The 22,090-nt window shown below is 61.6% G+C and overlaps 2 protein-coding genes across 2 annotated transcripts; both read right to left on the bottom strand.

Annotated features, from left to right (window-relative positions):
- Positions 1-409: 409 nt before the first annotated feature.
- On the bottom strand, positions 410-10,141 carry FHIP2B (FHF complex subunit HOOK interacting protein 2B). The gene is made up of 17 exons (XM_033081369.1): positions 10,027-10,141; positions 9,841-9,919; positions 7,333-7,502; positions 6,606-6,710; positions 5,778-5,900; positions 5,101-5,244; positions 4,788-4,984; positions 4,603-4,711; positions 4,339-4,415; positions 4,038-4,227; positions 2,913-3,073; positions 2,019-2,138; positions 1,853-1,943; positions 1,632-1,775; positions 1,348-1,488; positions 1,170-1,270; positions 410-1,081 (listed from the first exon to the last, which is right to left on the bottom strand). The coding sequence occupies exons 1-17, from the start codon at positions 10,069-10,071 to the stop codon at positions 976-978; spliced, it is 2,103 nt and encodes a 700-aa protein (XP_032937260.1). The 5' UTR covers positions 10,072-10,141; the 3' UTR covers positions 410-975.
- Positions 10,142-11,267: 1,126 nt separating this feature from the next.
- Positions 11,268-21,149, bottom strand: LOC117007909 (actin filament-associated protein 1-like 2). Its single transcript, XM_033081370.1, has 17 exons — positions 20,956-21,149; positions 17,884-18,012; positions 17,720-17,794; positions 17,549-17,625; positions 16,760-16,841; positions 16,456-16,682; positions 15,379-15,558; positions 15,142-15,225; positions 14,921-15,020; positions 14,070-14,287; positions 13,407-13,519; positions 13,205-13,328; positions 13,018-13,123; positions 12,294-12,443; positions 12,059-12,213; positions 11,851-11,961; positions 11,268-11,766 (listed from the first exon to the last, which is right to left on the bottom strand). The coding sequence occupies exons 1-17, from the start codon at positions 20,969-20,971 to the stop codon at positions 11,740-11,742; spliced, it is 1,974 nt and encodes a 657-aa protein (XP_032937261.1). The 5' UTR covers positions 20,972-21,149; the 3' UTR covers positions 11,268-11,739.
- Between the last annotated feature and the right edge of the window lie 941 nt (positions 21,150-22,090).

Genomic DNA, 22,090 nt, shown 5'->3' with positions numbered 1-22,090 from the left:
GGGGGAAAATAAGGAGTGAGGCTTTGGAGTGTTTGGGGAAATGTGAGTGAGGTTTGGGGGTGTTTGGAGAAAATTAGGGGTGGGGTTTGAGGATATTCGGGGAAATGGGGATTGGGTTTTGGGGTTATTTGGGGAAATGAGGAGTGGGGTTTTGAGGAAATGGGGAGTGAGTTTTGGGGGTGTTTGGGGGAAATGAGGAGAGGGGTTTGGAGGGAAAATGGGGAGTGAGGCTTTGGAGTGTTTGGGGAAATGGAAGTGGGGTTTGATGGTATTTGGGGAAAATGGGAGTGGGGTTTGGGGGTATTTGGGGAAATGAGGAGTGGGGTTTTGAGGAAATGGGGATTGGGTTTTGGGGGTGTTTGGGGAAATGAGGAGTGGGGTTTGGGGTGCTTGGGAAGCAGCACAGGAGGTGGTGCTGAGTCACAGCTTTATTGGAGCAGAGTCCCATCACCCTGGGGAGGGGCAATGCGGGGTCTGGGGGGGACAGTCCCCCACCAGATCACACACAGCATGTCACACACACAGACATGTCACACACACACGTGTCACACGTGTCACACTCCCCCTGCCACAGCGAGGGCAGGGGACAACCGAGTCCTTGCTGAGTGGGGAGAGGGGGGCACTGCCCCACACACCCCATTATTGCCTAAAAATTCCCTGCCGGAGCCTTGGGGGGCCCGGGGCAGCTCCGACAGCGCGGGGGGAGCAGGAACCACCACCCAGGAGGAGCCACAGCACCCAGGAGGAGCCACAGCACCCAGGAGGAGCCACAGCACCCAGGGCTCCACACCCAGCAAGGGGACGCGGCGACACCTCGGGGCTGGCCGAGGTGACAACGAAGGACTCGGCCCCTCCTCATCCTCCTGCCAGCTCCTTCCCGCGGTGCCACGGCCACTCCTGGCTATTGCAGCGCCACCAGAACCATCTCCAGTGGCCACCAGAGCCTGGCTGAAGATGGGGAGCTCAGGGAGGGGCTCAGGGTGGCCCCTCCGGTGGCCCCTTGACCAGGGCGATGGCAGCCAGCTCCTTGCAGAACTCCTCCAGCACCACCACGCCCTTGAACAGCACCGTGTGATCCATCCTGCGATGGGGACACCAGCGATTGAGGGGGGGTCTGTGGGGTACAACCCCCTCCCCAAAATCGCGTTTTGTCCCCTCCCAGCACTCACTGCTCTCCCGGCTCCAGCCCCAGGAGCTGCCGGCGCACCAGGAGCAGCTTGGCCCTGGCGTGGGGAACGCGCTGGAGCCGCTGCATCAGGTCCCCGATCACCTGGGGAGGGAGGAAAGGGTCACCCCCGCCATCCAGGGCGTGTCCCCGTGTCCCCACAGCCCCCTGGGTGACATTACCCGGACCAGGACGGAGAAGAGCGAGCGGCAGCCGGGGGCCAGGCTGAGGTAGGGGTCCAGCAGGTACTCGTGGAGGTGGGGGTGGGGGAAGGCAGCCAGGTGGGACAGCACCGAGGTCACCTGCAGGTTCAGGCTGTAGGGCTGGGAGGGGAGAGGGGGATGCTCAGGAGCTGGTGTCCCCACAATGTCCCCTCTTTCTGATGTCCCCACCGGGCACTGCTGATGGTTTTGTCCCCATTTTGGGGGTCTTGTGGGTGCCAGGGGCACAGAGCAGAACCCAATACCTGATCCAGGATCCGGCTCATCCTGTCAAACAGCACCTTGAGGAAATGTCCCTCGTAAAAAGCCACTCCGGGGTGACACGAGTCCAGGGGCCGTGGGGACGAGGGCCACCCCCACGGGGCTGAGCTGGCCCGACACGCCTGGACCTGCCAGGGGGTGACAACAGCTGAGAGCCAGAGAGGGGACAGCCACCCAGAGGCTGGGGACACCCCCAGGCACCCACCATCGCCAGGGCGTCCTGCACGTAGGTGTCGTAGCCGCCCTCCTCCATGCACGAGGAGGTTTTGGCTTCCTCAGGGACCAGGCAGAGGAAGCTGCAAGAGAGGGAGGAGAGGATGAGGAGGGGGATGCAGCCCCCCCATCCCAGCCCAGCCCCTCCAAACCCCTACCTGCTGACCACCTCGCTCGCTCGCCCCTTCCCCGCCGGGGGTGATGCCGGGGAAGGATTTTTGGTGCTCCCAAAATCGTCTGGGAATCCGTCGGTGAAATAGGGATCCTCCTCCAGGTCCCTGTGTGGGGTCAGAATGAGCAGGGTGGGCATTGAGGGGTCAGAATTAGCAGGGTGGGCACTGGGGGGTCAGAATTAGCAGGGTGGGCATTGGGGGGTCAGCATGAGCAGGGTGGGCACTGGGGGGCTGCCCCCCTCACCCAGGTCCCTGTGTGGGGTCAGCATTAGCAGGATGGGCACTGGGGGGTCAGCATTAGCAGGGTGGGCATTGGGGGGTCAGAATGAGCAGGGTGGGCATTGAGGGGTTAGAATTAGCAGGGTGGGCATTGGGGGGTCAGCATTAGCAGGGTGGGCATTGAGGGGTCAGCATTAGCAGGGTGGGCATTGGGGGGTCAGCATTAGCAGGGTGGGCATTGAGGGGTCAGCATTAGCAGGGTGGGCATTGGGGGGTCAGCATTAGCAGGGTGGGCATTGGGGGGTCAGCATTAGCAGGGTGGGCACTGGGGGGTCAGCATTAGCAGGGTGGGCATTGGGGGGCTGCCCCCCTCACCCAGGTCCCTGTGTGGGGTCAGCATTAGCAGGATGGGCACTGGGGGGTCAGCATTAGCAGGGTGGGCACTGGGGGGTCAGCATTAGCAGGGTTGGCACTTTGTGGGGTCAGAATTAGCAGGGTGGGCACTGGGGGGTCAGCATTAGCAGGGTGGGCATTGGGGGGCTGCCCCCCTCACCCAGGTCACCCTGTGGGGTCAGCATTAGCAGGGTGGGCACTGAGGGGTCAGCATTAGCAGGGTGGGCACTGGGGGCTGCCCCCCTCACCCAGCCCCCCCTCACTCACAGCCCATCCTCCTCGGGGTCGGTCTCGGGGGCCCCGCGCTCCTCGGGGCCGCGCTGCAGGTAAGCCCTGGCCTCCAGGTTCCTCAGCACCAGGTTGTGAGCCACGTGCTCGTGGGGCTTCCTCAGGAGCTCCTCGAAGAGCCGCAGGCTGGCCAGGCTGATCTGGGCACGGCCAGCAAGGTGAGACCCCCCTGGCACTGCCCACCCACCCACCCAGCTGTCTTGGGCTGCAACACAGTGACCAAAAATCTGGATTCTGTCACCAGCTGTTAAAAACCAGCTGGGGCAGTGTTCTTTATCTCTGTGGAATATCTCCTGTTAATGGCCATATTTTATAAACCAACTGGGGCACTGTTAATTCCAATCCTTCCACCAGGAGATATCTCCTGTTAATGGGACTTATTTTATAAACCAGGTGGGACAGTGTTCTTTGTGTCTATGGGAGAAATCTCCTGTTCATGGATCATTTGTTAAACCAGCTGTGGCAGTGATCCTGATCTCTGTGGGATATCTCCTGTTCATGGCACAGCTGTTAAATCAGCTGGGGCAGTGTTCTTTATCTTCCCACAGCCCATCCTCCCTCCAGGAGATCTCTCCTGTCCATGGCCACTGAGTCCCAGGGCATGGCTGATAAAATTCCATCATCCCATGGGGAGATGCTCCAGCCAGGGGAGGAGCCAAGCATTTCCTACCCTGATCAAATCTGAGATTTGGAACATCAGAGCAGCCTTTCCCACTGGATCCCAGAGGAAAACCAGACCCTTCCACATCATCCCTGGAGCTCCAGAGGGAAACTGCACCTTGTCCAGGAGCACTGCTCCAGCTGAGCCACATCTGTCACTGCAGGAGGATGCAGCCACCATGGGATGGGACTGCTGCCAACACCCTGCCTGACTGACGGCTGTCAGCTTGGATTCTGGCTCTGGCAGGGCTTGGGGTTGTTCTTTGGAATTCTGTATTTCTATTTTAATTTCCCTAGTAAAGAACTGTTATTCCTATTCCCATATCTTTGCCTGAGAGCCCCTTGATTTCAAAATGATAATAATTTGGAGGGAGGGGTTCACATTTTCCATTTCTAAGCAGATTCCTCTCCTCCAAAGCAGTTCAGCAGCCCGGGTGAGCTCACCTCGTCGCTCAGGTGGTCGCAGCGCTCGATGAGCTGTGCCCTCAGGGGGTGGGGGGTGTCCCCGGGGGTCTCGGGGTGTCGCTGGGGTCCCAGCAGGAAGAGGACGAGGCGCTGGAGCAGGGCAGGGGAGCGGAGCTGCCGCACCATCCCCGCCAGCACGGCCGTGGCGCCCAGCACGGCCAGCTCCGACCTGCGGGGTGGGGAGGGGGGTTTATCCAGGGGAAAAAAGGGGAAATTCCCCCCCTGCTCCCGGCTCCAAGGGGGTCCTGAGGAGATCAACACCCCAGCTGGGCTCACTCACATCTGCAGGAGCTGCGGCTGCAGGATTCCCTGGAAAAACTTCTCCTCCACGGCCTCGGTGATGGAATCGGCCACGAGCTGGGGGAGAGCGAGGGGCTGAGAGTGGGGACACCCCAGGACAAGGGGACACGGCCTTGAATTGCACCCAGGGAGGTTTAGGTTGGATGAGAAATGTTGGAACGGGGCTGCCCACCCCTGGAGGTGACAACAAAGTGGGGATCAGGCGCTAATTAACTCCCAGATTAATGAATCCCGCCGTCCTCACCGGGTGGGCGCCCATCACCAGCTCATCCAGGAAATCCAGCCAGCCCAGGAACTCAGCCAGGCTCTCCTTCCCGGGGAAATTCCCATCCCCAGCACCATCCCCCTGCGACCTGCAGGGGACAGACACCCTCAGGCTGTGCCACCCCCTGGGTGCCACCTGAGACCCCCTTCCCGGTGTCCCCTGACCTCCAGCTGGCCCTGTCCATGGCGAGCACATCGGCGGGGTCGGTGCCGGCGGGCACGGCGCTGTAGAGGTCACAGAGGTGTCCCGTGAGCAGCTGGCACAGGGCGTTGCCCCGCACCAGGCAGGTGACAGCCGCCTCCTGCGACAGCCCCGCCAGCAGCAGCACGTTCTCCCGAGCCTTCAGCGCCACCCGCCTCTTCTGCGAGGAACAGGAGGGCACAGGGGTCGGCACAGTGCCCGCTGTCCCCAAAGCGCCACCCGCTGTTCCCAAAGTGCCACCCGCTGTCCCCAAAGTGCCACCCTCCGTGTCCCTACCTTGCTGCGGCACAGCCCCAGCAGGCAGGTGACGAGGTTGCTGTCCCTGCGGGCCGGGGAGGTGGCAGCGCTGCCCGGGGGATGCTCCAAACCCTCATCCCTGGGGCTGCCCGGGGCTCTCCTCCCGTTCAGGATGTTCTTACCCTGGAGAGGAAGAGGAGCAGCAAAATATTGTAGCCACCACCTTCCTCCTTTTCCTCCTTTTCTTCCTTCTTTTCCTCCTCCTTTTTCTTCTCCTTTTCCTCCTTTTCCTCCTCCTTTTCCTCCTCCTTTTCTTCCTCCTCTTCCTCCTCCTTTTCCTCCTCCTTTTCCTCCTTTTCCTCCTCCTCTTCCTCCTCCTCTTCCTCCTTTTCCTCCTCCTTTTCCTCCTCCTTTTCTTCCTCCTCTTCCTCCTCCTTTTCCTCCTTTTCCTCCTTCTTTTCCTCCTCCTTTTCCTCCTCCTTTCCCTCCTCCTTTTCCTCCTTTTCCTCCTTTTCCTCCTTCTCCTTCTCCTTCTCCTTCTCCTTCTCCTTCTCCTTCTCCTTCTCCTTCTCCTTCTCCTTCTCCTTCTCCTTCTCCTCCTTCCTCCTCCTCTTCCTCACCCGAGGAGTTTTCCAGCAAGGAGGAGGCTGTAAAATATCTCCAAAACCCCAAATTCCAGGAGCCCAAACCCCACGGATGACCCCACACTGTCCCACCTCCAGGATATAGGGCAGCAGCCCGGGATCCTGCTGGATTTTGGAGCAGAGCACCGCAGCCAACTGCGCCTCCTCCTTCTCCGTGTCGCAGCCCAGGCGGTCCCCGCTGAGCTGGAGCAGCTTCTGGGGGGGCAGGGATGGAGATTTGGGGAGCAGGGGTGGAAATTTGGGGGTGCTGGGGGGGGAGAAGATGGAGATTTGGGGGTGCAGGGGTGCAGGGATGGAGATTCGGAGTTCTGGGGGTGCAGGGATGAAGATTTGGGGATGCAGAGATGGAGATTTGGGGTGCAGGAGAGCAGGGATGGAAATTTGGGGTGCAGGGATATAGATTTGGGGTTCTGGGGGTGCAGGGATGGAGATTTGGGGTGCAGGGATGGAAATTTGGGGTGCAGGGATGGAGATTTGGGGTTCTGGGGGTGTAGGGATGGAAATTTGGGATGCAGGGATTGAGATTTGGGGTTCTGGGGGTGCAGGGATGGAGATTTGGGGATGCAGAGATGGAAATTTGGGATGCAGGGATTGAGATTTGGGGTTCTGGGGGTGCAGGGATGGAGATTTGGGGATGCAGGGATGGAAATTTGAGGTACTGGGAGTGCAGGGACGGAGATTTGGGGTGCAGGGATGGAGATTTGAGGATGCTGGGGCACAGGGATGAAAATTTGGGGGTGCTAGGGGGAAGAGATGGAGATCTGGGGTGCAGGGACTGAGATTTGAGGGTGCAGGGATGAAGATTTGGGGTTCTGGGGGTGCAGGGATGGAGATTTGGGGTTCTGGGGGTGCAGGGACTGAGATTTGGGGTTCTGGGTCCTGGCCCAGGTGTGGCCTCACCTGCACGGGTCTGTGCACGCTCAGGTAGTGCAGCAGCGGCTGCTGCAGCTGCCCCAGAGCGCGGCTGAAGAAGAGCAGGACCTGCTGCCTCATCCCGATGGGGTACTGCGGGGAACGCCCCGAAATCACCCCCAAATCACCCAAAAATCAACTCAAAATCACCCCCAAATCACCCCACACACAGCCCCAAAATCAGCCCGAAATCACCTCCAAATCATCCCCAAATAACCCCAAAATCACCCAAAAATCACATCAAAATTATCCCACAAATAACCCCCGAAATCATCTCCAAATCATCCCCGAAATCACCCCAAATCATCCCCAAATTACCCCCAAATCCCTCCCAAATCACACAAAAATCACCCCACACACAGCCCTGAAATCACCCCAAAATCACCCCAAAATTACCCCCAAAATTATCCACAAAATCCGTCCCAAATCATCCCGAAATCACCCTCAAATTACCCCAAAATCACCCCAAAATCACCCCAAAATGCTCCAAAATCCAAATTACAGAAAGAAAAACGCTCCAAAATTCAAATTACAGAGAAAAAACGCTCCAAAATTCAAATTACAGAGAAAAAAACGCTCCAAAATTCAAATTACACAAGGAAAAACGCTCCAAAATTCAAACTACAGACAAAAAAACCGCTCCAAAATTCAAATTACAGACAAAAAACCGCTCCAAAACCCCAATCCCGAGGGATTCCCCCATCCCCTGACCCACCTCGGCCCTGGCCAGGGTCCCCAGCGTTTCCAGCAGTTTGTGCTGCAGCAGGTACTCCAGGCACGGCCCCGTGTCCCCCGGCGGCCGCTGCCGCTCCTCGAACACCAGGATGTCCAGGAGCTGCCGCAGCCGCCACGGGATCTCGGTCTGGCCAGCGGGGACGCGCTCGTCTGCGGGGGGAGGGATAAATTGATTCAGGGATTTGGGGTTGGGGATTTGGGGTTTGGGATTAATGGATTCAGTGGTTTGGGGTTTGGGAGTGCGGGGATGCAGGGGTTAATGGATTCAGGGGTTTGGAGTTTGGGGGGTTTGGGGATTTGGGGGTTTGGGGTTTGAGGTTTGGGATTAATGGATTCAGGGGTTTGGGGTTTGGGATTAATGGATTCAGGGATTTGGGGGTTCGGTGGTTCGGGTTTCACGGATTTGGGATTAATGGATTCAGGCGTTTGGGGGTTTGTGGGGTTTGGGATTAATGGATTCAGGGGGCTGGGGTTGGGGTTTGGGGGTGCAGGGGTTAATGGATTCAGGGCTTTGGGGGATTTGGGGGTTTGGGATTAATGGATTCAGGGGTTTAGGGATTAATAGATTCAGGGGTTTGGGGATTAATGGATTTAGGAGTTTGGGGTTGATGAATTCAGGGGTTGGGGGATTTGGGGATTAATGGATTCAGGGGTTTGGGGGTGCAGGGGTTAATGGATTCGGGGATTTGGGGGTTTGGGATTTAATGGATTCAGGGGTTTGGAATTTAATGGATTCAGGGGTTTGGGGAGCTTGGGGTTTGGGGTTTGGAGTTTGGGATTAATGGATTCAGAGGTTTGGGGTTTCAGGGATTCGGGGATGTGAGGATTCAGGGATTCATGGATTCATGGATTCATGGATTCAGGGATTTGGGGATTCAGGGATTCATGGATTAATGGATTAATGGACTCAGGAATTAATGGATTCACGGATTCAGGGATTCACGGATTCGGGAATTCATGGATTCATGGATTCATGGATTCATGGATTCATGGATTCATGGATTCATGGATTAATGGATTCATGGATCCAGGGATCCAGGGATTAATGGATTCATGGATTTGGGAATTCAGAAATTCATGGATCCAGTGATTCATGGATTCATTGATTCATGGATTCAGGGATTCAGGAATACAGGGATTCAGGGATTTGGGGATTCATGGATTTGGGAATTCGGGAATTCATGGACTCATGGATTCATGGATTCATGGATTCATGGATTCATAGATTCATGGATTCATGGATTCATGGATTCAGGGATTAATGGATTAATGGATTCAGGGATTCAGGGATTCGGGAATTCATGGATTCAGGAATTCAGAGATTCAGGGATTCACAGATTCATGGATTCATGGACTCATGGATTCATAGATTAATGGATTCAGGAATTCAGGGATTCACGGATTCAGGGATTCATGGATTCAGGGATTCATGGATTCATGGATTCATGGATTCATGGATTCATGGATTAATGGATTCAGGAATTCATGGATTCACGGATTCAGGGATTGGGGGCTGCTGCGGGGTCCCCCCGCGCACGGCAGCGGGAGCGATGCCCGGTGCGGTGCCAGCCGTGCCTGCGGGGCTGTGCCAGAGCTTTTCCCTTTTCCCTTTTCCCTTTTCCCTTTTCCCAGGATCGCAGCCTGCTCCTCCGGAGCGGGAATGTCGCTAGATGGCAATGTGAGCATGGAGCAGCCGCTTCCGCTCCGGCCTAGGGCACTGCCGGACATCCCGACCCCGGCTGGGCACCGAGACCCCCCGGGCACGGCCAGGACCGGGATCCTGCCGGGAATCGGGGCCGGAGCCATCCCAAGGGACGTGTCCCAGCCTGTGGGCGCTGTCCCACCCTGTCCCCACCCCGCCAGGTGCTGTCCCCACCCTGCCAACCCCGCCGTGCCGATCCCAGCGCGGTGCCCGGGGGTCGGGGCCGGGCAGGGCAGGGCAGCCCGGCTGGATAAATCCTGCCCGGGTTTGGGAAAGGGGCGATCCGTGCCCTGTCCCCACGTGCCAGGGCGGCCACAACGCGCTGGGGTCCTGTCCCGGGGTGTGGGGTCCCGTCCCGGGGTGCGGGGATTTGTCCCGGGATATGGGATCGTGTCCCAGGACATGGGGTCGTGTCCCGGGACATGTCCCCTCACCCTGCCCCGGGGCACAGGTATCATTCCTAGGCCGAGGGTTCTTTTTTAGGGCACAGGGACCCTCTCGAAGGACACACGGACCCTTCGCAGGACACAGGGACCCCTCACAGGACATGGGATCGTGTCCCAGGGAATGGGGTCCCCTCCCGGAGCACCTCCCTGGGCACAGACACCTATTTCCCATTTTTAGGACACCCTATTTTAGTTCCTCTCCTAGGACACGAGGATCTGTTCCCACACCACAAGGACTTTATCCCCACCTTGCAGAGACCCCATGCCGGGGATAAAAGGATCCCAATCCCAGGAAAAAAGCCCCCCAAGCCCCTCTCCCCTCTCCCCCCACCCCACTCACCCGTGGTCTCCAGGTAGTAGCCGGTGATGCCCCTCCAGTGCTCGATGAAGGATTCCAGCAGGTCCACGCTGGGCTCCCGCTGCTCATCACGCCGGGACGGGGGTCAGGGGGGCACGGAGACCCCCACCCCCATTCCCGGTCCCATTCGGGGTTCCCGTTCCCCCCGTGTCCCCCCTCCCCTCTCACCGTCTCCACCGCCTGCTGCAGCAGCGCTCCCAGCCGGCTGAGCATGGCTGGGACCCCCGGGGCCGGTGTTGATTCCGGTGCCGGTGCTGACCCCGCTGCCGGCCCCGCCGGTGCCGGTCCCGCCCCGCTCCGCTGGACCCGCCCCGTTCCGCTCCCTCCTCCCCCGTCCCCGCTGCGGCTCCCGGAGGGATCGGGATGGGATGGGGCGGGACCGGGGCGGGGAGGGAGGGACCAGGGGGAGGACGGAGGGGTTGGGAAGGGGACTCAGCCCTGAAACTGCTCCGGGGGGCGGTGCTGGATGGGGATGGATCCCACACACAACGAGGGGCATCAACTCACACGGGATGGACCCCAGGAACTTCCTCACTGGGATCGGGATTGAAACACAAACTCCTTCTTTGGGATGGGGATTGACCCCACAAACTCCTTCTTTGGGATGGGGATTGGCCCCACAAACTCCTTCTGTGGGATGAGGATTGGCACCACAAACTCCTTCTTTGGGATCTTTGGGACCCCACAAACTCCTTCTTTGGGGTCGGGATTGAACCACAAACTCCTTCTGTGGGATGAGGATTGGCACCACAAACTCCTTCTTTGGGATCTTTGGGACCCCACAAACTCCTTCTATGGGATCAGGACTGACCCCACAAACTCCTTCTTTGAGGTCAGTACTGACCCCACAAACTCCTTTTTTTGGGATCAGGACTCATCCTACAAACTCCTTCTCTGGGATTGACCCCACAAATTCCTTCCCTGGGATCACTACTGACCCCAAAAACTCCTTCTTTGGGATGGGGATTGACTCACAAACTCCTTCTTTGGGATCAGTACTGACCCCACAAACTCCTTCTCTGGGATCTTTGGGACCCCACAAACTCCTTCTATGGGATGGGAACTGATCCCACAAATTCCTTCTTTGGGATCAGGACTGACCCCACAAACCCCTTCTATGGGGTCAGGACTGACCCCACAAACCCCTTTGGGATCTTTGGGACCCCACAAATTCCTTCTTTGGGATCAGGATTGACCCCACAAACTCCTTTTTTGGGGTCGGGACTGACCCCACAAACTCCTTCTTTAGGATCAGTACTGACCCCACAAACTCCTTTTTCGGGGTCAGGATTGATCTCACAAACTCCTTGCCCTGGGATGGATCCCACAATCACCAGGACAAGGACACCCCATTCCCAGCTCACCCTTTCCCGCAGCACAACCCAAATTTTCCGACTTTTTTTTTTTTATTATTACCCTTTAAAAAAAATAACATTTCTCCAGTTCAAACCAAGCCCTGACCAGCTCAGCTGTTGGAAAAGCGCCCAGGGCCCAGCCCGGGTCCCGCTGACTCCAGGGAATGGACAATCGGATTCCTCCCAAATTTGTGTCCCCCACAGCTGCTGGATCCATCCCCATCCCTGCAAATTTGGGGTGCTGGCAGGGGGATTGAATTCCTGCTGATGGACTGGGGACAGAGCCAGCAGCTCCCGATTTTATCCCAAATTTATACCCCAAAAACGAGGCGCTGGGATGGGTGGGGATGCAGGGGGAGAGACTGGAAACCCACGGGTGGAGAGCTGCTAAGTGTGTACCGATATATCTGCATATAAAAAATAGATGTGCGTAGTTGTAGCGTTGATAGCGACGGCTAAAAAATCAAATTCCAGGCTGAACCCAGGCAGGCCCTGCACGATCCACGCGCAGCCCGACGCTCCGTGCTCACATCGCCGACTTCATCTCCCACTCCTGGACAAACCCAGAGGCTGAATCCCTCATTTTGCTGTGGGATCGCCCTAAACCCTTCCTGTTTTCCCCGCATTTTGGAGTTACCTTCGTTTTCTGCATCACATTCCCCGTGCCCGCGATGCGCGGGGACGGCGGCGGGCGCAGCGCGCTCCGGGCTGATGTGGAGCGCTTCAGCAGCGGCCTGAGGAACGAACCCTGCGGGAAAAAACCCTGAGAGGAGCCTCCTTAGCTCGGCTGTGCCCTCCCAACCTCGCTCTGCTCCGTTTTCGCTCCCTCTCCGCTGTCCCCTCACCTCGGAGCCGGCCGAGCTGGCGGTGGCCGCGATGTGACCCTTGATTGATTTGCCGAGGGCCAGCAGGTTCATCTCGGAGCCGGCTTTCAGCCTGCCCTTCACTCGGCTCTCCAGCTGCTCCACCTTCTCCTCCAGCTTGGGAAAAGCTTTTTTCCCTGCAAGGACAGCGGGAGCGATGTCAAACCCTGGCACATCTCAACCCCCGGAGTGGCACCGGAGCCTCCCCTGCTCCTACCGATGAGGACATCGAGGCCATCCCGCGTCCCCTTCCTCTCGGGCAGGGTCAGGGTGTGCTGGGAGAGGGAGAAATCCCCGCTCCGGAGGTTGGGGGTGTCCTTTGGCAGCTGTGCGCTGGCAGGTCTGGCGCGGAGAGACGTCCCGGGTGCTGGGGAGGAAGGGGAGAGGAGAGAGGGTGAGGAGGAAAGGCGGGGAAAGGATGAGGGGAGGAGGGGAAGAGAGGAAGAGGAAGGAAAAAGGGCAAGGGGAGGATGAGGGAGGAAGAGGAAGGAAAAAGGGCAAGGGGAGGATGAGGGGAGGAAGGGAAGAGGAGGGAGGGTGAGGAGGAAAAGCAGAAAAATGATCCTGGAGGGACGGAGCAAAGGAGGGATGGTGGGGAGGGAGGGAAGAGAGGAAGGAGGATGAGGAGGAAGGGGAGAGGAGGGAGGGTCAGAGGCAAGGAAAGAGAGGAAAGGGCAGGAGGAAAAGCAGGGAAAGGATGAGTAGGAGGAAGGGAAGAGGAAGGAGAGTCGGGGGGATGGAAGAGAGGAAGGACAGGAGGAAGGCCAGGGGAAGGATGAGGAGGAGGAAGGGAAGAGAAAGGAGCACCAGGAGGAAGAGAAGAGGAAGAGCAGGGAGAAGGACACACAAATCCCATCTCACGGCCACCAGCCCAGCACGGGGAGCTGGGGAATGCGGGGACACCCCCTCGCAGCCCGGCTGGAGCCCCCAGCCCCTCTCACCTGCCCTCGGGGGCCGGGCACTGCCCGCGGCGGGGCTGTCACAGCTGGGCAGGGCAGACACGGGTCTCCTGCGCTGCCCCTGCGCCGCCCGGTCCAGGCTCTGCTGCTGCCGAGGGAAGAGAAGCCCGTGGGCAAGGGGACAGCGGAGGTCACGAGAGGAGGGACAAAAGGCACCAGCAGGGGTTACCAGCTGCTGCAGCCGCTCCGCGTTGGAGTACAGATGTTGTTTGGGGGTCTCGGCCGGTGGGGGAGGCCCGAAGGGATCGTCCATGTAGGTGTTGGGGGTCGGGACACGGCGCAGGAGCAGCCCCCTGCAGGCAGGAGGGGATCCCGTTGTTCCCACAGCCCACAGAGGAGCGGGAGCGACGGGGGGGGGACAAAATCCTCACCCGGCAGGGCGGCTGCTCGGCCTCGGGGGTCTCGGGGGGGGCCCGTCCCCCTTCTTTGGCTCCCTGGCCTGCAGGGTCTTCAGCCAGGCTTCCCTCTCCTCATCCGAACGGGCCTGGATGGGGCAGGTTTGGGCTCAGGGGGTGTCCTCGGGGCAGGGTTTGGGATCAGGGGGAGCCCCCAATGAAGGGTTTGGGGTCAGGGGGAAGCCCCAGGGCAGGGTTTTGGATGAGGGGGTGGCCCCGGGGCAGGGTTTGAGGTCAGGGGGAGCCCCCAATGCAGGGTTTGGGATCAAGCGAAGCCCCCAGGGCAGGTCTGGGTTCAAGGGGTGCCCCCAATGCAGAGTTTGTGATCAGGGGGTGCCCCCAGGGCAGGGTTTGGGCTCAGGGGGTGTCCTCGGGGCAGGGTTTGGGGTCAGGGGGAGCCCCCAATGAAGGGTTTGGGGTCAGGGGGTGTCCCCAATGCAGGGTTTGGGGTCAGGGGGAGCCCCCAATGAAGGGTTTGGGGTCAGGGGGTGTCACCAAGGCAGGGTTTGGGGTCAGGGGTGCCCCCAGGGCAGGGTTTGGGGTCAGGGAGTGCCCCCAATGAAGGGTTTGGGGTCCAGGGCAGGGTTTGGGCTCAGGGGGTGCCCCTGGATGGACACAGGGTACCCCACGTTCACTCACCTGCAGCAGGGCGAGCTCCCGGCCGCGCTGGGCGATTCGGATCCGGAGGTTTTGGGGGGAGCCGGTGGCCGTTCCAGGGGACACCTCACAGCCGTCCAGGCGCAGGGCACAGACGGGGCGCTGGGCAGCGCCGGGCTCCGGGAACATGCGCAGGGCTCCGTGCCGGACCGCGCACCACAGGCGCTGCCAGCGCCCGCGCAGCCGCACGGCCAGGAACCCTGCGGGGACCGCGGTCAGCGAGTAGGACCCCTCTGACCCCATCCACCCGCACCCCCTGACCCCATCCACTCACACCCCCCTGACCCCCCTGATCCCATCCATCCGCACCCCCTGATCCCATCCACCCGCACCCCCTCATCCCATCCACCCACACCCTCTGACCCCATCTCCTAGCTCCCCTCTGACCCCATCCACCCGCACCCCCTGATCCCATCCACCCGCACCCCCTGACCCCATCCACCCGCACCCCCCTGATCCCATCCACCCGCACCCCCCTGATCCCATCCACCCGCACCCCCCTGACCCCATCCACCCGCACCCCCCTGATCCCATCCACCCGCACCCCCCTGACCCCGTCCCTTCGTTCCCCCCGACCCTGTCCCCTCGCTCCCTCCTCATCCCATCCCCTCTCTCCCCTCTGACCCCATATCCTCGCTCCCCCCGACCCCATCCCCTCTCACTCCATCCCCTCTCACCCCATTCCCTCTCTCCCCTCTCACCCCTCTCTCCCCTCTCCCCCCTCTCACCCCATCCCCTCTCACTCCATCCCCTCTCACTCCATCCCCTCTCTCCCCCCGACCCCATCCTCTCTCACCCCTCTCCCCCCTCTCACCCCATCCCCTCTCCCCCACCTCCTTTGGGATCCTCTCCGTGCCGCGGGCTGCGGGCTGGGCTCTGCCGGGAGCGATTCTCCTCCTCCTGCTCCTCCTTGCCGAGCTGGGATGCTGCAGGCTGAGAGCGGGGGTGAGGGATCCCCATCTCTGTGGTTTCCAGCCCCCCATCCCCCTCCCCAGAAGGACATTGGGATGAATTCCTCACCCATTCCCATTTTTGTTCTCCGACACAAACTCACCCTGCGGAGCCTCGAGGGAGGTGACGCGGGGACACTGAGAGCTGCCAGCCCGCTGGGAGCATCGCTGCTCACCTCCTCGATCACCTGCCGAGGGAAACGCGCAGCGCTGCCCCCCGGCCTCCAAATCCCCGTTTCCAAAGGGGAAAGGAGAGCTGGGCACAGACAGAATCATCCCCGGGCTGTGCCCCCATTTCCCCCTGCCCACCCCACTCCTGCCCGGCTGCAACACCTCCAAACCTTCCTCCAGTCCTCAGCCTGCTGCCGGCTCTGGAAGCCGATGACCAGCACCTCTCCCGCCGTCCCTGTCACCTTCAGCGCGTGTGGCATCTTCGTGCCCCTCTTGTCCTTGTAGGTGACGCGGCAGCCGCGCAGGTCCAGCTCCAGCAGCGGCTGCAGGTCCGCGGCGCACCTGAAACACTTCGGGGAGGGGTCGGGGTGGGCACGGAGGGATCGGGGTGGGCACGGAGGGGTCGGGGTGGGCACGGAGGGGTCAGGGTGGGCACAGAGGGGTCGGGGTGGGCACGGAGGGGTCAGGGTGGGCACGGAGGGGTCGGGGTGGGCACGGAGGGATCAGGGTGGGCACGGAGGGGTCGGGGAGGTGTAAGGGTCGGTCTGAAGATTGCCTGATCTGCCTCACAATCATCGTCAGAGACTGAGAGCCTGAGACCCCCACCACTCGCTCTGGGCAGGAGCTGCTGTGGGTGCTTGCCAAGGGACTGTGTCGGGTGTGTGCTGTGCTGTCACGCTACAATGGGGTCGGGCAGGTACGGGGCTACAACAGCCAAACTTTCTGCACCTGATTCTTGAAGCCATGGTCCTCTGAACACAATAGTCCATAAATCTCCCCACCTTTTGGCCATAAAATGGACTATAAAATCATCACTCTCAGAAGAGACCTCGGAGACTTCTTTCTCCCCACGGATGGAAGACATCCCCGGATGACCTGAGGAGTCTCATCTGTTGGTAGCTATTCCCTCCCCTTTTCTCTCTCTGTCTCTCTGTCCCTCTGTCTGTCTTTCTCTCTCTCTCTCTCTCTCTCTCTCTGTGTCTCTCTCTCTCTCTCTCCCTACCTCGTCATCCTTTTCCCCCTCTCCTCCTCACCATTACCCCAAAACTGAATTGTTAACCCTCAATAAATTGCTTTGCTGCTTGCTGCTGAACAAAACCTCGGTCTCTTGCTGTTGTCCTTTGCACCTGGCTGTCGAACGAACCATCACGACCCCGCTCAGGTTGAGTGGACCGTGACAGAGGCCAGAACCGTGACAGAGGCCACAGAGCCGCTCTCCCACCCTCCATCCTTTTTTCCATCCTCACCAGCAGCACGTGCTCCCGGACGATGAAAAGCTGCTTTGCCCACTGCCCGAGCCATCGTTTCCTCCAGAGGAAGCCGCAGAGCTGCGCCTCGGGGCGCCCGGGGTGCTCGGGCTCGGCTTTGGTGGCCGATGGCCAGCGCAGGTAATGGGCCCGATCTGTCACCCCCTCCTCCTCCTCTTCCTCCTCTCCGTACGACTCGTAGTGGCTGCTGTCGCTGTCACCGCCGCCTGGGGGGTGGGATGGGGTCAGGGCAGGGGGGAGGGGGGTTCGGGGGTGCTGGGGAGGGGTCGCGGGGAGACCTCACCGCTCCTGCCGGGACCGGGGGGTTCGGCGTCTTCGTAGGAATCATCGGTTGGGGGGGTCGGGGGGACCCCCGGTGCTTTGTTCTGGGGGTACAAGGGGAGTTCCAAAGGTGCTGCCCCCTCCCCCCCCCGGGGAACCTCGCAGGGTCCCCAGGTCACTGCCGGGGGGGCTCTGCCAAAAAACTTTCCAGTCTGGTTGGGACCCTCCCGCTGCGAGCAGGATTGGCCAGCGGTGCCACCCCTGGCATGGCCGGGACCCCCTGTGCAGCTGGCTGAGCCCCCAAACCCCCAAAACCCCAAATCCCCAAAACCTCGGAGCCCACAGAACCCCCAAACCCCCAAACCCCAAAATTCCAGAGCCCTCAAACTCCCAAGTCCCCAAACCCCCAAAACCCCAGAGCCCCCGGAGCCCCCAGAGCCCCCAAACCCCCAAACCCCGGAGCCCCCGGAGCCCCCAGAACCCCCAAAATCCCAGAGCCCCCAAACCCCCAAATCCCCAAAACCCCAGAGCCCCCACATCCCCCAAACCCCCAAATCCCCAAAATCCCAGAGCCCCCAGAGCCCCCAAACCCCCAAATCCCCAAAATCCCGGAGCCCCCAAACCCCCAAATCCCCAAAAACCCCAGAGCCCCCAAACCCCAAAACCCCGGAGCCCACAGAGCCCCCAAATCCCCAAACCCCCAAAATCCCAGAGCCCCCAAACCCCCAAATCCTCAAAACCTCGGAACCCCCAGAGCCCCCACGTCCCCCACATCCCCCACATTCCCCCGAGCCCCCAGCCCCTCTCTGACCCCTCCGTGCGGGCTCAGCGCGCTGCCCGGGCTGCACTCGCAGTCTCTCCCTCCCTCTGCATCCTCCGTCCTGCATCCTGCCGGGCAGAACAATTCCGGGGGTGCTGAGGGGCTGCGGGAACCCCCGAGGAGGAGGAGGAGGGGATGGGGTGGGTGGGAGGTGGGACTCACCCGGGCTGCTCCGGCCCTGCGGGGTCCCCGGGGAGGGCGAGAGGCAGCGCATGATCATGTACTCTGCATCCTCTGCTGCGGGGGGAGCTGCGGGTCACGGCCCCGCACCCCGAGCCCACCGGGCACCCATCGGGGGTGCCCCCCGCCCCCAGCCCCGCACTCACACGGGGGGCTCTGCAGCCGCCGCAGCAGCTCCCACACCGATTTTTTCTTGGCCCGAGCGGCGGCGCTGAGGCTCTCGCGGTCCAGGAGGAGCAGGAAGGAGCGCAGGTCGGACAGCAGCTTGTCCAGGTCTGCGGGGGACAGGGACAGCGACCCTCCAGAGGACAGGGTGGGCACGGGTCCCCATCCCTGCCACCCGCACTGGGGGGTCCTCGATGCCCTGGGATGTCCCCAATGCCATGGGGGGAATCCCTGATGCCATGGGGGTGTCTCCAATGCCATGGGGGTGTCCCCGATGCCATGGGGAATCCCCGATGTCCTGGGATGTCCCTGATGCCCTGGGGGTGTCCCCGATGCTCTGGGATGTCCCCCATGCCCTGGGGTGTCCCCGATGCGATGGGGGTTCCCCCGATGCCCTGGGGTGTCCCCAATGCCATGGGGGTGTCCCCCTTGCCCTGGGGGTGTTCCCAATGCCCTGGGGGGAATCCCCAATGCCCTGGGGGGAATCCCCAATGCCATGGGGGTGTCCTCGATGCCCTGGGATGTCCCCGATACCATGGGGGGAATCCCTGATGCCATGGGGGTGTTCCCAATGCCCTGGGGGCGTCCTCGATGCCCTGGGGTGTCTCAAATGCCATGGGGGTGTCCCCGATTCCATGGGGAATCCCCGATGTCCTAGGATGTCCCCGATGCCATGGGGGTGTCCCCGATGCGATGGGGGTTCCCCCTATGCCCTGGGGTGTCCCCGATGCCATGGGGGTGTCCCCGATGTCCTGGTATGTCCCCCATGCCCTGGGGTGTCCCATTGCCATGGGGATGTCCCCGATGCCATGAGGATGTCCCTGATACCATAGGATGTCCCCCATGCCCTGGGGTGTCCCATTGCCATGGGGATGTCCCCGATGTCATGGGGGTATCCCCGATGCGATGGGGGTTCCCCCGATGCCCTGGGGTGTCCCCAATGCCATGGGGGTGTCCCTGATGCCATGGGGTGTCCCCGTTGCCATACCGGGTGCGTGCCCACTCCCACCGGCCCTGCCCTGCCCCGACCCGGCACAATCCGCCCATTGTCGGGCCCGGGGGTACCGGGGGAGGATGAGGAGGGGTCTGGGGGGATGAAGGCTCCTCTGTGTGCCCTCACAGAGCCGGTTTGTTCCGCGGAGCTGCGCTGGGGCTCCGCGTGCGGAGGAGGAGGAGGAGGAAGGTGAGGAGGAAGGTGAGGAGGAGGAAGAGGAGCCCTGGCAGCCTGGAGCAGCTGATGAAGGTTGAAACGCTGCGCATTCAGAGTCCACAGAGAGGGACAAGGAGCTACTTTGTGCCCGGAGCGGGGACAGCGCGACAGCCGCGACAGCAGCGCCACCCCCGAGAGACCCCGGGCACGGTGGGAGGGTCCCTGTGCCCCCAGTTTGGGGGGTGCGGGTGGAGCAGAGCAGGAACACCCGAGCCCCGGGCACCTCCAGCTGCCACCACAGATGTCCCCGAGCCCCCCGGTGTCACTGCCCGGCTCCCCCCAGGGTCCCTCCTGCTGCGCATCTGGAATTGCTTCGCACGGCCCCGCTCCGGGCTCGGCTCTGTTGGCTGCTCCCAGCTGGGATCCAACATTCCAGAACCTCCTGGTGCCCCCCAGACCACCCCGATCCCTGCTCGTGTCCCCTCTGTCACTCCCCAGCTGGAAAGGGACAGTCCCAGCGATGTCACCTCCTGCAGCGCCCCGGGTGTCCCTGATCCCCCCATCCCTGAATCCCGCATTTCTCCTCCTCAGCAGGGATGCGGGGAACCCCAAAAATCAGGTGGCACCCCCTGGGCGGGGGAAGGAGCCCCCCAGTGCCACGCGTGTTCCGGGGGGCGGGGGTGAGGCTGGCACGGGGGTCCCCGTGTCCCCTCGGCGTGTCCCCGGCCGGGGAGCACACACCCTGCCCGCGGGGAGAGGAAACATCTGGCAGCGCCGGAGCTGGGCCCAAACATCTGGATTTCCCTGGAAACCGGGGAGGGGAAAATGGGGAAAGAACTCCCAGCGGGAAAAACTCGGGGGGGCTGAGGCAGGGGCTGGCTGGAGGGACCTGCGGGCGCTGTGGGGACACGGGGACTGTCACCCCCTGGGCAGCGGGCCTGGCTCTTCCCCTCCCTCCCTTTCTCCGCTCCTCCGCCCAGGCCGAATTCCTGGGCAATGACATCTCCGTCCATTCACCCTTTTGCCCTCGCTGCGTCTCCCCCCGCGCTCCCTCCCAAATTCAGTGGGGCAGCGCTCCGTGCCCAGCTGTGCCCAGATGTGCCCAGATGTGCCCAGATGTGCCCAGCAGCCGGCACAGGGCGGGCACAGGGGCTCCCCTCCCCGCTGGCCCCGTGCCCGCTGCCTGTGCCGTGCCAAGGGAAAGCGGCCGCGATGGAAAACATCTGCAGGGAGGAGAACGCCCCCCAAAACACACACAGAGCGTCTCCTAGCAAAGCCGCCCGCTCCCCCGGCGCGGTGGCATCCTCATCCCCGGGGGAGGAGGAGGAGGAGGAGGAGGAGGAGGAAGGACGGGGCGGCCCCAGCGATGCCATGGGAACGCGCGGTGCCCGGGTGATGCCACTCCCGGGTGACATTTGGGGCTGCCCGGTGTCCCCGCGGGGTTTGGGGGGTGTGCGGGTGTGGGGGTGACCCCGGGGACCCCGCGGGTGGCTCTGGCCCAACTGGGGATGACTCAGAGGAGGCTGCAGGGAGCCGCTCGCGGCCACAGCGTGACTCGTCATGTGCGGAGGCTCCGGGCCACGGCTGCAGGGTGGGGACGCTCCCCCCACGGCTCCTGCACCCCCAAATTTCCCCTGGGAGGGAGCTGGGAGAGGCGCTGTCCCCCTCCCCACCCTGCCACGCCACCCCAATGTCGGGGGGGACACCCCAATGTCGGGGGGGACACCCCAATGTCGGGGGGGACACCCCGTCCCTCCTTGTCCCCTTCCAGCACCCCTTTTCCACCCGAACCCCCTTTTCCCACCCCACCCCCGGGTGGGCACCCCCACACTCCGAACCCTCTTTCCTCCCCCTTTTTTAGGTTTTTGCCCCCCAGCCTCGCATCCCTCTGGAGCCCCCGTACCTCGCTGCCGGGACATGGTGCGGGAGCGCTCACATCGCGCCGGGCTCAGGGGCGGGAACGGGATTTGGGGTTGGAATCGGGACTGGGACCGGGATTGGGGTCGGGAATGGGGTCGGGAATGGGGTCGGGACCGGGATCAGGGCAGGATTGGGGTCTGGATTGGGATTGGGATCGGGATTTGGGTTGGAATCGGGACTGGGTTTGGGGTCGGGATCGGGACTGGGATTGGGGACCGGGATTGGGGTCGGGAGTGGGATCGGGACCGGGATCGGGATTGGGGTCAGGACCGGGATCGGGACGGGGATCAGGGCAGGATTGGGGTCTGGAACGGGATTGGGATCGGGATCGGGATCAGGGTCAGGTTCGGGATCGAGGTTGTGATCGGGACCAGGATTGTGATCGAGAGTGGGGTCGGGACGGGAATTGGGGTCGGGATTTGGGTCGGGATCGGGATGGGGATCGGGATTGGGGTCGGAACCGGGACCGGGACCGGTGCAGCGCTGTCCCGGCCCGGCCCGGCCCGGCTCGGCTCGGCTCGCACACGCCCTGCGGGCCCCCAGCACAGCCCGGCCGGGGCGGGAGGAAGGCGGGGAAGGCTCCGCATCCTCCTCGGAGCAGCACCGCCACCTGCAGGGACCCGGGCTCGGGGACAGCGCAGGGTCCGGGGGGATTTTTGGGGGGGAAGGAGGAGAAGCAAAGCTGCGGAGCCGGGCTGGATAAAGCCATTTCACCTTTAATTGTAAGCAAAAAATCACTCTCACGCGGATTCTCCGACACCAGCAAATAAAATAAACTCTAACAAAAAACAGAGAAAGTGAATCACTGTAGTCCAGTCCGAAAACAACCCATATTTATATATATATTTATAGATATGCCGTCTGTAGCAGTGAAAGGCAAGTATGGGCCAGTGAATTCCCGATAAATTACATTCTTTACATCCCAACAAGGTCTAGCGGCTGGAAAGTGGCTGGAAACAAAAAACCGGGGAGCGTGGAGGGGTCGGGGGAGGTGCGGGGAGAGAGGGGTCCTGCCCAAAATGTGTGCCTGGAGGGGAGGGGGGTGAGGAGGGAAGGGGCTGCCCGGTGCCGAGCCCTGCCCGAGCGGCCGGGAGGGGACAGGGACAGCGCCCGGACCC

Source organism: Catharus ustulatus, chromosome 27, assembly GCF_009819885.2.
Source record: "Catharus ustulatus isolate bCatUst1 chromosome 27, bCatUst1.pri.v2, whole genome shotgun sequence".
Lineage (NCBI taxonomy): Eukaryota > Metazoa > Chordata > Aves > Passeriformes > Turdidae > Catharus > Catharus ustulatus.
Note: the sequence above shows the minus strand (reverse complement) of the source record. Positions and strands in the feature narration are given on the sequence as shown.